The sequence below is a fragment of the Cannabis sativa genome, chromosome 5 (assembly GCF_029168945.1).
Source record: "Cannabis sativa cultivar Pink pepper isolate KNU-18-1 chromosome 5, ASM2916894v1, whole genome shotgun sequence".
Taxonomy (NCBI): Eukaryota; Viridiplantae; Streptophyta; class Magnoliopsida; order Rosales; family Cannabaceae; genus Cannabis; species Cannabis sativa.
In genome coordinates, this window is record NC_083605.1 from 11,603,497 (window position 1) to 11,615,235 (window position 11,739).

Below are 11,739 nucleotides of genomic sequence, written 5' to 3' on the forward strand. Positions count from 1 at the left end.
GTACATAAAAATGTTGGGTTTTGTGCCTTAAATAAAACTCATTTCAATATAATTAGATTTACTAATTAATAAAAGATAAGAAATTATTTTTATGATGCATGGTTCACATGATTTATTTCATGATTATATTTAATGTATAAATTTTATTAAGTTTAAAATATATATATATCCATGATTATAGTGTCGTCAGCACAGTGGAATATAATCATGATCATATATTTTTACTAGATTTAGACTAACATGATAATCGGGGATAAGGTATACTTACACCTTGGATAAGTGTTATGTCCTTTCCAGGTCATTGGCAAAGCTTACCAGTATCGGATGTATGGAGTATACATTGGAAGGGACCGATATTAATCTTAGACAAGATATCATAAGCTTACCGTTATATCTTTCTAAGTCAATATCAATGCTTGATCTTAGGCCTATGGATCTTAATCCTGATGTGGTTAGGTTCAACTTGTTGTATTATTTATGTTCTTTGAGGTGTTTGTGGAAGCTATAACAAATGGTTCTGGCAGATATTTACATCTTGGGAACATGGTAGTTCAATGTAGTGGGAGCACTGATCATAAATATAGAATTTATAGCTTTTATAAGTATTTAAAAGTGAAACGATAATTTCCTTCGAGCTTGGTTGAATAGAGATAAATGAATGAGGCCTCATTTTAATAATTATATTAGTTTACTAAAATATAATTTATAAGTTGCTAAGTGTTTTAAGGATAAAATATATTAAATGGTAGAACGGTAAATTTGTCCCTATTCAGTGTAGATCATCTATAGAAGATCTTTGACTATTAGGATTGTAACAATGGATAATCATAACGTATCTATATCGTGGTATAGAGCGTTCTATATAATTGAGAGTGCTATTCAATTCCAAATCTATAGTGGCGCAAGACAGAATTAATAAGTTAGAGAATTTACTTGGTAAATTTTAGATCTACTTATTGAAAGCTCGATTATATAGGCACCTGGTCTCCTCACTATTTGAGATAATATTGCTTCCAGACTCAGTTAATTGATTTTAATTAATCAATTATAATTCTAAAATTAGACTATGTCTTATTTATGAATTTTCACTAAGTAAGAGCTTAATTGTGAAGAAAAGAGATTTTGGGGTCAATTTGTTAATTAAGAGACTTTGTATGGTCTAATTAATAAATAATATAAATGGTAATTTTATTTGATAATTAATTATAATTATTAAATAAATAGATTTGACATTTCTAAGATTGAATTAAAAAATATAGTATTATTGAAAGAAGAATAAGTGGTTGAAATAAAGTAGTAAACTTGTAACTAGATAATGGTTCTCTTGATGGCCGACCCTAGTGTTGATTTTTGCCCAATATTTTATTCTTTTTTAATCCATATAATTCAGCCGTAAGTCCTAGTTGAAACACTATAAAAGGAACATTGCAACTTGGATTTTCAACCTACCAAAAATCTTGTTTTTTATGTCAGACAACTAGTAGATGAGAGAGTTCCTTCCGTAGTGATTTCACCTCCTTCATTGTTCATCTCCAATTCAAGCCTATAGTGATAGAGTGTCATGACCATACATAGCAAGTCAAGTACTCAATCATAGTGAGTAAGACAGTGGTAACCAAACCAGAAGGAGAGAAAGAGATCCAGGCTCAGATCTTGTTAATACTCTGCGACAAAAAGGAACAAGAGTTAGAAATCTGAGCGGAAGGAGTCATATTATTCCGCTGCAACCAATGTAAGGTTTTTTAAACTCTTATGTATTTAATTTCATTGATTAGAGATATTCATATTTAAAATATTAATGAAACATACTTGTTAGTAAATCTAGATCCCAGTAAAATAATTCCAACAAAAAATGGAGGTATTTATAGGCTCGTAGGTGGGCGAGGGCATACCCTATTACCCCACTAGGGTTCCTTACTCAGCACGCAAATAGGGATGTACAATACTACAAGACCATTTGACTGTTGATTTGGTAGGTAGCTCTTCCATCGTGTGGTGCTTAATTGACGCATGTTATCACGTGAGGACATGGACAAATTTCGTTCAAAGGTTTCTCCTTTAAAAGAAATATCCCAAACAGGTTGTTGGACAATAAGCACTATAAAGGCACGTACGCGCACAACTATGGTCTGACGCAAGGGACAAGATCTGACTTGGTGTTAGGCGAGGCATAATCGTCGAGTGTATCTCTGGATTAGGTCACAGGGTGTGACAGTCAGTAGTCCCGTGATTCGTAAAGGAAAATACCGGGTAAGCTGTACAATCCCACACTGTCTGGGGAAGGTCAAGTGGAATGATTCTGAGACTGTGTAGGTATGGGACTACACAGTTGAAGAGAGCTTAAATGGATTGATTGGTACTACCTATATCAACAAGGTGCATCTTGTTTTTCGGTAGCCCATCTCGAAAGAACTCCACAGTTAAGCGTGCTTGGCTTGGAGCAATTTTAGGATGGGTGACCTCCTGAGAAGTTTTCTTAGGAAGCGTGCAAGTGAGGACAAAGCATGCTGGAAACACTCGTGTTGGTCTGTAGGGCCAGTCGATGAAGCAGCCAGAGTGACGTACTCGTGTATAAGCCATTCATTCCGTGGGTGTAAGGGCCCAATGGAGGCTTGAAGAGAGGACGTTACAAATGGTATCAGAGCCTTGACCGAGCCGGAAGTGTGGTCGACGAGGACGTCGGACCCCGTAAGGGGGGTGATTGTGACAGTCAGTAGTCCCGTGATTCGTAAAGGAAAATACCGGGTAAACTGTACAATCCCACACCGCCTGGGGAAGGTCAAGTGGGATGATTCTGAGACTGTGTAGGTATGGGATTGCACAGTTGAAGAGAGCTTAAATGGATTGATTGGTACTACCTATATCAACAAGGTGCATCTTGTTTTTCGGTAGCCCATCTCGAAAGAACTCCACAGTTAAGCGTACTTGGCTTGGAGCAAGAGATGTCGTGATGGTCGTGAGTTGGTAAGAAAGTCTAAGATGTTTAATTTAGGGGTTAGGTCAGTGTTAGTCCTTCAGTCTGAGAAGAGAGCTAGAAAGAGTGGAGGAAGAGATAGGTGGGAGTGTGTTGAAAAATGAAAAGAGTAATTTAGGGAATACACAAAAATTGGCCTAATTGGCCATATTAATTAGCTTTAGTTTAGGAAAAAAAAATAAACTTAATGCATGTATATATTTTATCAAATTTTCCTATGCCAAACATATGACATCATTAAGATGGTGTTTATTTTTTATTTTTTTGCTTAATAAGATGATGTTTACTTAAATTGTGCAAACGGCATCTCGATAATTATATTGACAAATCATAGGAAAAGAAAAAGAAGCTTTTACATTTCATAGTAACCCCACAGTTCTGACTAATTGACTATAGCTTGTCCTAATGACACAGCCAACAACATATCTGTGGTCTAACAACTGTTCTTTTATTTTAGCAGAGCATATTCAGTAAAGTAGGGTTCAGCCTTTTCAAAAGCTTTTCCATAGTGCTAAAAAAGCGTGAAGAGCTTCTTTTCTGCACATTTTGCAGACATTACAGGGGAAACAAAAACAGCTCGAAAAATGGGCTAAAGTGCCTTAAAACTGATTTACTTTACATCTATCAAAAGACAGTTGACATAAGTGGTCGACAAAGCTTGAAGAACCAAGATTAGTTCTACTAAAAATGTCACAAAATTATGAGTAATCGACCCTACATGTCGTATTATAAAATGGGGTTTAATTAATTATGTCGTATGGGTGAGCACTGAACACTATTTTGATAATCATTCAAGGGAAGAGCGTGTCGTTTGAGCAGTAGAAAAATTGAAATTAAAGTAGTTATCAAATCAACAACAGCTTTGGTGTTTGGGTTAACAAAGTCACACCTTTTTATTCCACGCGTGAGATCTACTTCTCATGCTTTCTTTAGTCTCTCTTTTCAAAATCCAAAGGCTCCTCTGTTTTAGCTCATCATGACTCTCACTCTCTCTATATATCTATCTATACAAGGTCTTCAATAATCCCTTGACATAATGTTATAGTGCTAATAAACAGCTAATAAAACCTTCTTCTCTGGGAAAAAAATTAACAATGTCTGCAGTAAGTGTGTGTTGTTCTTAGTATATTATTTTACTTGTACAGCATTTGTTTTGTTTTTCTCTCAGTAACCACTGTTACATAGAAGTGAGATTTTTGAGAATGTGAATGTTTTCAGATGGTGGAAGTAAGAGTTCCAAACTTGGACTGTGAAGGCTGTGCTTCAAAGCTTAAGAAAGCTCTTTTAAAGGTCAAAGGTAAGCTTTTTGTTGTAATGTTTAATGACAATATTTACCATTACTTTTCTTCACTTTTTCCTTTTGTGTGTGTTGTCCTAAGATTTTTAAATGTTAAGTATCTTCTGTCTCCTCTATTTCTAACATGAAAAATGTCAACTTATTTCTAACATGCAATGCTGTTTAGCTAATTTAGAACACTCAAAATAAGTAATTAAAATAGGTACAAAGATGATTATAGTGCATAACTAAATATATCAGAATTTAAGTTTCACTGTTTAGTTATACTTTCTTATTGTTTTAAGATATCTTTTTTGTTTACTTATTAGTGTAAAAATTAATAAATGTAATTTTGTATGTAATATTTTATTATTTATATATTATAAATATATTATTAAATAATATAGAAAATATAAAAAAAATAATATGTAGTATAATATAAAAATCTTATAAAGTGTAAAATACTTTATTATCTGTGTATGATAATTATATTATTTAAATAATGTAGAAAAATATAAACAAACTTATGTATATATAATATAAAAATAGAAAAAAGCATGAGATTTGAGAAATATCTTAAAGAATAAATTAAAAAAAAATTAATAGTTGCAATATGAGATAGAAGGAAGAAAAAAGTACCAAATGGACGCAAATACCTTATATCAACCATAAATGTTTACTTATTACTTAGGCCACCTCAAACCATAACATCAAATAAGGTGTTGTACTAATACCAAATATATTGTCATATTTTTGATTAAATTATAATCACAACACAAAAAATTATACCAAAAATAATATGTTTTTGTTATTATATGATTTATCTCATACAACATAAACTAATTTTTAAATCTTAAACTAGGTTAATATTTTATGCAATGCACATGCACGTATGCTTTGTTAAATTTTTAATTTCTATTTTCTTTATATATATTTTTAGTTGTATAATTTTATTTTATTTTTGATATTATTCAATAAACAACGTTATTTTTTTATTAAAAAATATTTTAAGTGATATTTATAAAATTAAAACATAATAAGATTAAATTTTTTTATTAATTATATTTTTAGTTTAACCGTAATCCTTTTTAATGTTATAGTATTTTTCATTATTTTTAGAAATATCATACATCTTTTTTTATTTTCTTAAATAATAATATAAAGATATTTTCTTTTGATAACTATTAAAGGTAACGACGTTACAATAATAATTTCAAGAAACATAAATAATTTTTCTATTTTTTATTTAAAAAGAAACAATAATAGAAAAATATATATTTTTTTTTTTGAAAATCAAAGCTTTATTCAAAACGAATCTTCCAAAACTAAGGAAGAATAACAAGCAGGTAAAGAAACCCCACTAAGAACACGATCAGCCTCCAAAAAAGAAGCTCTCGCAAAAGCATGCGCAAGTGTAAGGAGAAACTAACACAATCTTTTAGCACTTAACCATAAGGAGAAACTAAAGACTTAGCATTCTTAATATCATTGACAAGTGTAAGGCAATCGGACTCCACTATGGCATGATGCCAACCTTTCCTCTTGATTCAACTTAGAGCTTCTTAATATGTTGAAAAATATTTTTTTATATATGTAGATTGGGTAAAAAATAAAAATAAAAAAAGATTTTTTAAATATGTGGAATGAATTTAAATTTGAAATGTAATATTAAAAAAAATATTATATTACATTTAATATAAGATAGATAATAAGATAGATAAGTGTGGTCATTTAAATTTAAATTGTAATATTTTTTTTTAAAAAAATAACAATTCTTATCATATAACTACACAGTGCTCAGTAGCAGCTTACAGTAAACTCGTAATGGGCTTGGCTAGTACTGCATTAGAGAGAAAATTCACTCCATCCTCAAATTTGCAGATGCTCTTAATTTGTTTTGTTTCTAAAGTAGAAGTTAAATTATTTTTATTTATTTATTTGAAAAGAAGAAGCTAAATTATTTGATGTTTGTTATATTTCAAAGTTTCCTGAATCCTCATCATTAATATTTATATAAATTTGTGTATATTGAGTTTCAATTTTTTTTTAGCATGAACCTTTACTAGGCTCGGCTACGCCCATTTCTAAAACTGTGACATGTTCCGCTCCCTACTTAGTTTTAGTGTACATAAAATCTAACCCAATTTACCAGGGCTTGAGTTGGTAAAAATGGATTGAAGACCGGTTTATTGTGCAATAGGGATTTTTATACCACATACTGAAATTTTAATTTTTTTTTTATTATGGGACGGAATTTTTTTCAAAAATACTGTATTTTTGTGTAAGTTTCATACTGTGTACTGTATTAAGTTTTCACCGTTATTTTACGGTTGTTTTTTAGTTGTTCTACTGTTGTTTTTAATTGTTATGTTTTATTGTTTTACGGTTGTTTTAAGTTATTTTATAAAAAAACAGTATTTTTGTAAAAAAATCTATGTAGTAGTAAAATTGTAAAGTTTGACTAAAAATTTAATATTTTTGTAAAAATAACTAATTAGTTTCCCTAAAGCAACATTGTAACTCTTCTTCTTTATTGTTATTTTTTTTTTCAAAAGAAAAAAAATAAAATACAGACGTTACCTTTGATTCTAATTTTATTTCTCTTTCCCAATCTTTTTATTTTTTTGGAAAGCCCCCAATCTTTCTGTTTTATTTATTTATTTATTTTTTTTTTTTTGAAAGCAACCCCAATCTTTCTTTATAGTTTAGACACAGATCAATATATGATAAGTATATGAAATTAGGAACATTAAATTTGTTGGCGTTTGCTTTGGGTTCATTACCACTCACAATCCCACTAAGAATTAGGCATTTCAGGATTGAAATTGTCATTAATCCTTTTTCCGTTGACTTTACGCCAAACAAAACAGCTTTGTTTGGTATGCCTTTTCAAAAGATAAATCAAGTAAGAAAAATAAAAGGTATAAAACACAAGTAACACCAACTTCTACATTAACCTAACAATTTAAACACACGTGGGAAAAATAATCAAAACCAATAAGCTTCTTTTGTTGCAATCTTATACTTCATGTATTTTTTTAAGTGCATTGGCACCGGTGGTGCCTAATACCCTTAAGACATGTTACTTTACGATTGGCTAGCGATACTCCCTAAAAACTATTATATTAAAATTCGATACTAAATTAGACCAATAATGATATTAACATGTAGGAGGGTGCTTGGCACCACTTGTGTCTTTTAGCATTTTTTTTTTTTTTAATTAGTTACATTTAATAAGATCTCTAATCATTGATTTTTATAATTAAGGTGCGGAAGAGGTGGAAGTGGAAATGGAGACACAAAAAATAACAGTGAGAGGTTATGGTTTGGAAGAGAAAAAAGTACTTAAGGCCATAAAACGAACTGGAAAAGCAGCAGAGCCATGGCCATTTCCAGGATACTCTCATTTCTCATCGTTTTACAAATATCCAACTCACATTGTCAACCATTACTATCATGATGCTTACAAAAATGGCACCACCAATGGTGTCCACACTTTTTTCCATACTCCATCTGTTTATTCCGTAGCTGTAGCCTCCGACGAGGCTATTGCTTCACTCTTTAGTGATGATAATCCTCATGCTTGTACAATTATGTGATACTTTTTGTGTTTTAATCTAAGTTTCTATTGTATTCAATTATACCCCGGTTGATTTTACAATTATCTCTTAATAATTTTTAATTAATGATTTTTACCACTAGATTTAGATGTTTAAATATCTTATTCAATGAGTGTTAGAATTTTGAGATTCATCTCAAAATCAATTGTCAATGAGAGGAGTAGTCCATTCCTCTTATATATTATCTTTCCACACATTAGCAATGTGAGACTCTCTAACAATGAGTACTCATTAACAACAACAACAACAACAACTATAATAATAATTTAACGCTTATTATCAATATTCTCGATTAAATATTTAATTTCAGGGATAATTGCATAAAACACTATTTTTTATAAAAAAAAAATTACATTTTTATGTTTAAAGATTTGTTTTTTACATTTTTACAGTTTTTTATAGAAACAACACGAAAACAACAAAAAAATTACATAAAAATAACAGGAAAATAACATCAAAACAACAATAAAAAATAACATGCAGATAACAACAAATTAACAAGGGTACAACATAAAAAAAACCGTATTTTCTGCAAATAAAATCATGAAAATTATAAAAATATTTAAAATTCCGTACAACCGTATTTTTGTAATTTCTTTATTATTTTTGTGTATTTGTGAAATAATCTCTTAATTTTATAACATTAACATTTTCAATGAGTAAACATATATATTGGATATTTAGTACTGAATCTTTAAGAGCTTTGCCATTGTTGAATCATTTAATATTTAGTGTTGAACCATTGTAAATTTCATAAACCAAGAAGAGGGGAGCAGTAATGTAATATCTCAGAAAATATAATGATATTTAATTGAGTATATTTTATTAAATATGTGATTAAGTGAGTATTAGAGTAGGATTATACTACTTAAGCTAATTACAAGTTAATTGGTGAAATATGATTAAAGAAACAAATAAAGCGTAATTTATTAATTACGGAGATTTTTGGACTACGGGGGTGTCGTGGATACCATTTCCAAAATAAAATATTGTCGGGTTCGACGACCGTGAAAACTCGATGGAGTGATCAAGATGTCACGACGATATCAGATGGATTAATTAGAATTGGAATTATACCGAACTAGTATAGAATTTTAAGTTATCGGTTTGGCAAGATTAGTTAGAATGACCAAAATACTCCTAGGACCTATTTTAGGCTATTGTGTTTTTGAGGGGCAAAATAGTCTTTTGTGGGATTTAAAGTTTTGTCTTTTATGCATGTAACATCTAGCTGAAATAGAAATTAATTTGGGTTATTTTCTTTATTTGAATTAAATGATAAAGTAGAAATTAGATGTAAAAACCTAATTAAGTGATATTGACATCAACCTCTTTCTCTTTCCATCTCTCACGACAACCCTAAGAACCAGTTGGGCTAGGAGAATTCATTAAGCAATCTTACAATTTTTAGAAAAAACAATTAAGGTTTAGGGAATGTTCAAAGCTTGGAGGTAAGTTTAATACTCTTTTCCTTGAAATTTCTATGGTTTGAAATGAGTTTTGCTTGGGGTTTAGTTTAATTTTGGGGCTGTGATGTTAAGCTAAGTTTAGAAGATGCTTTTAGGTTGGATTTAAAGTTTGTTTAAGCTTGATTTGCTTAGAGCTAGTGGTTGTTTGAGTTGTATTGGTTTAGGTGAAGTTTATTAAGCTTAATTTCATTTGATTATGCAATTTTGATTAAATAAATGAATTGTTGTTAATTGATGCTTGGGATATGTTGTATTTGTGATATTATTTTGAACTGGGGCAGTTGGGAAGGTGTGGTTGAGTTTTGGTTCGAGTTTGGAGGAGGAAAACTCAAGAATGCAGCCCTGCCAGAACCGGTCGACCGATTTGCCTGTAGGGGAAATTTTTTAGTTTTTTTCAAGGTCGGTTTTAGGGCTCGGGGTGATTTCTTGTGTCTAATATAGATTGTTTAGAAGTTGTAAAACCTATTTTAGAGCTATTGGAAGTTAAGGTTTGTTCAATTTTGGGAATTAGGGTTATTCCTGAGATTTTTTATTTAAGGTATTTATTGAATTTTGTTGTTGTGACATAGGACCCGGGATCGTCAAGCTTTGTTTCCATTCAAGTTGGCTTGTACGCTTGATTTCTGGACTGAGGTAAGAAATATTTATGCGCCGCTAAGTAGTTAAATAAGAAGCGTTTATAATCGTTAGTGTACCTCGATTAAGATCGAGTTTAATAATATGAATTATTGTGACTCGATTGTGATCGAGATGATGATGGACGATTATTATCCTTTGTGACTCGATTATAATCGAGGTAATGATGAGAAATAATTATTGTTTTTTACTCGATTATGATCGAGAGAAAGATACATTCATTACTGTTATTGTGAATGAATAAAGATACAGTCATTAACGTTATTAGTAATTACTCGTTGAAACAGTTAGGTTTTCTTACTTATCGTTCGCTTTATCAGGCAACGATAGTAACATACACAGCTCCTGGATAATGAGTGGTAAGAGTGCTTTATGAAGCACTGGAATTTTGTGAATATAGAGATATGTGATTAGAATGCTTTATAAGGCACTAAGATTATGTGAATATCAGTTTATTGTAATGATGAAGTTGTTGACTATGAGTTGTTACGACTTTCTTATAATGTGTGGTATATGTGTTTGTATAGACGCTAAATTATATATGCATGCTGAATATATTTTGAATCAGGAGTATGTATATTATGTTGTGATGTGATTACTTACGTTTTCAATACCTTCGATCCTATAGATTTTCTTGCTGAGTCATTGTGACTCACGAGTGCTTCGTGGTGCTGGTAAGGAGGATAGGAGCTATGTTCAGCCGTTAGTCAGAGGTCTCCCAGTAATGTAGATAATCAGCTGTGGTGTCTTGGCTTCTGGGAAGTAGGATCGATCCTTTTTCTATGTTTGAGAGTGTAACCTTACTTTCGTAATATCGGTTTTGTAACTAGTCATAAAAGAATTTTATAATTAGGGGATCCCTGTATTGTGACAGTAGTTTGTATGAAAGTTTTATTTTAAATTTAATCAAAGGTTTTAAATTAAACCACACTTTTACCTAAACTAATAGATTAGTTAATAATAAGTTTATAAAAGCACACACGTGCCGTCCCTATGAGTCAGGACGTTACAAGTAATGAAGATCTGTCATATGAGTCTTCTGAAGATGTTGAGCAAGAAATCGACACTGAAGACTCCCAATGAGAGAGAGGGGCCCTAATGTCGTCACGAAAGCATTAGAACCCAAGACGTACAAGTTGGCTCGCTATGAATGTCATTTGACTCCGGTGCCAGTACCAAGGTACTGGAACTTGGAGTGTCTGAGACGATATTACCTATATAAAGCAATTGTTCCCTAGACGGTTTGTAAAGCTCTAACTCATAGGAACGACACGTGTGTGCTCTATAAATTAGTTTATAATAATAAACTAACGGTTTAAATAAAATTGTGATTTAATTAAAAACTTTACTTATTATTTTGAAATGTAAAATTTATGGCATTATAAACTTTTAAGTCGGGAATCCCCTTTTAAAATTTTATAAAAGATGTCGTTTACAGTTTTACAACAAAATACACATATTCATCAAAGGCGCCATTAAACAAAATCTCGACAATTCGACATTGTGAGCCAGATGAGCTGATATGTACATTTGTCAAGGAAGACCTCTAATTCAAGGTTGCCCCAACATGTTATTTTCTCTTACATGCACCACAAAGCACCTGTGAATCACAAAGACTCAGCAAGAAATGAAAAAGCATAAACACTACACATCAATACGCAAACATAATTAATTCAGACAGGAAATCACATTATCCAATGAAAATAATCATTAATAACAAATTTTTATCTAATAAGACTAACTAATGCTGCTAGTGCTACTTAA

The 11,739-nt window shown here is 31.0% G+C and overlaps 1 protein-coding gene and 1 long non-coding RNA gene across 3 annotated transcripts; both read left to right on the plus strand.

The window, feature by feature from the left end:
- Positions 1-3,522: 3,522 nt before the first annotated feature.
- Positions 3,523-8,003, plus strand: LOC115716766 (heavy metal-associated isoprenylated plant protein 31). The gene is made up of 3 exons (XM_030645664.2): positions 3,523-4,077; positions 4,193-4,271; positions 7,518-8,003. Exons 1-3 carry the CDS (start codon positions 4,069-4,071, stop codon positions 7,847-7,849), a joined length of 420 nt encoding a protein of 139 aa, XP_030501524.2. The 5' UTR covers positions 3,523-4,068; the 3' UTR covers positions 7,850-8,003.
- A 642-nt stretch (positions 8,004-8,645) lies between these two features.
- On the plus strand, positions 8,646-10,917 carry LOC115717251 (uncharacterized). Of its 2 annotated transcripts, XR_004011719.2 has the most exons (3): positions 9,017-9,321; positions 9,909-9,972; positions 10,604-10,917. It is a non-coding gene; the product is annotated as an uncharacterized LOC115717251 (long non-coding RNA). The 2 variants fall into 2 exon arrangements; XR_009687795.1 differs by having other exon boundaries at positions 8,646-9,321; positions 9,909-10,917.
- Positions 10,918-11,739: the final 822 nt, after the last annotated feature.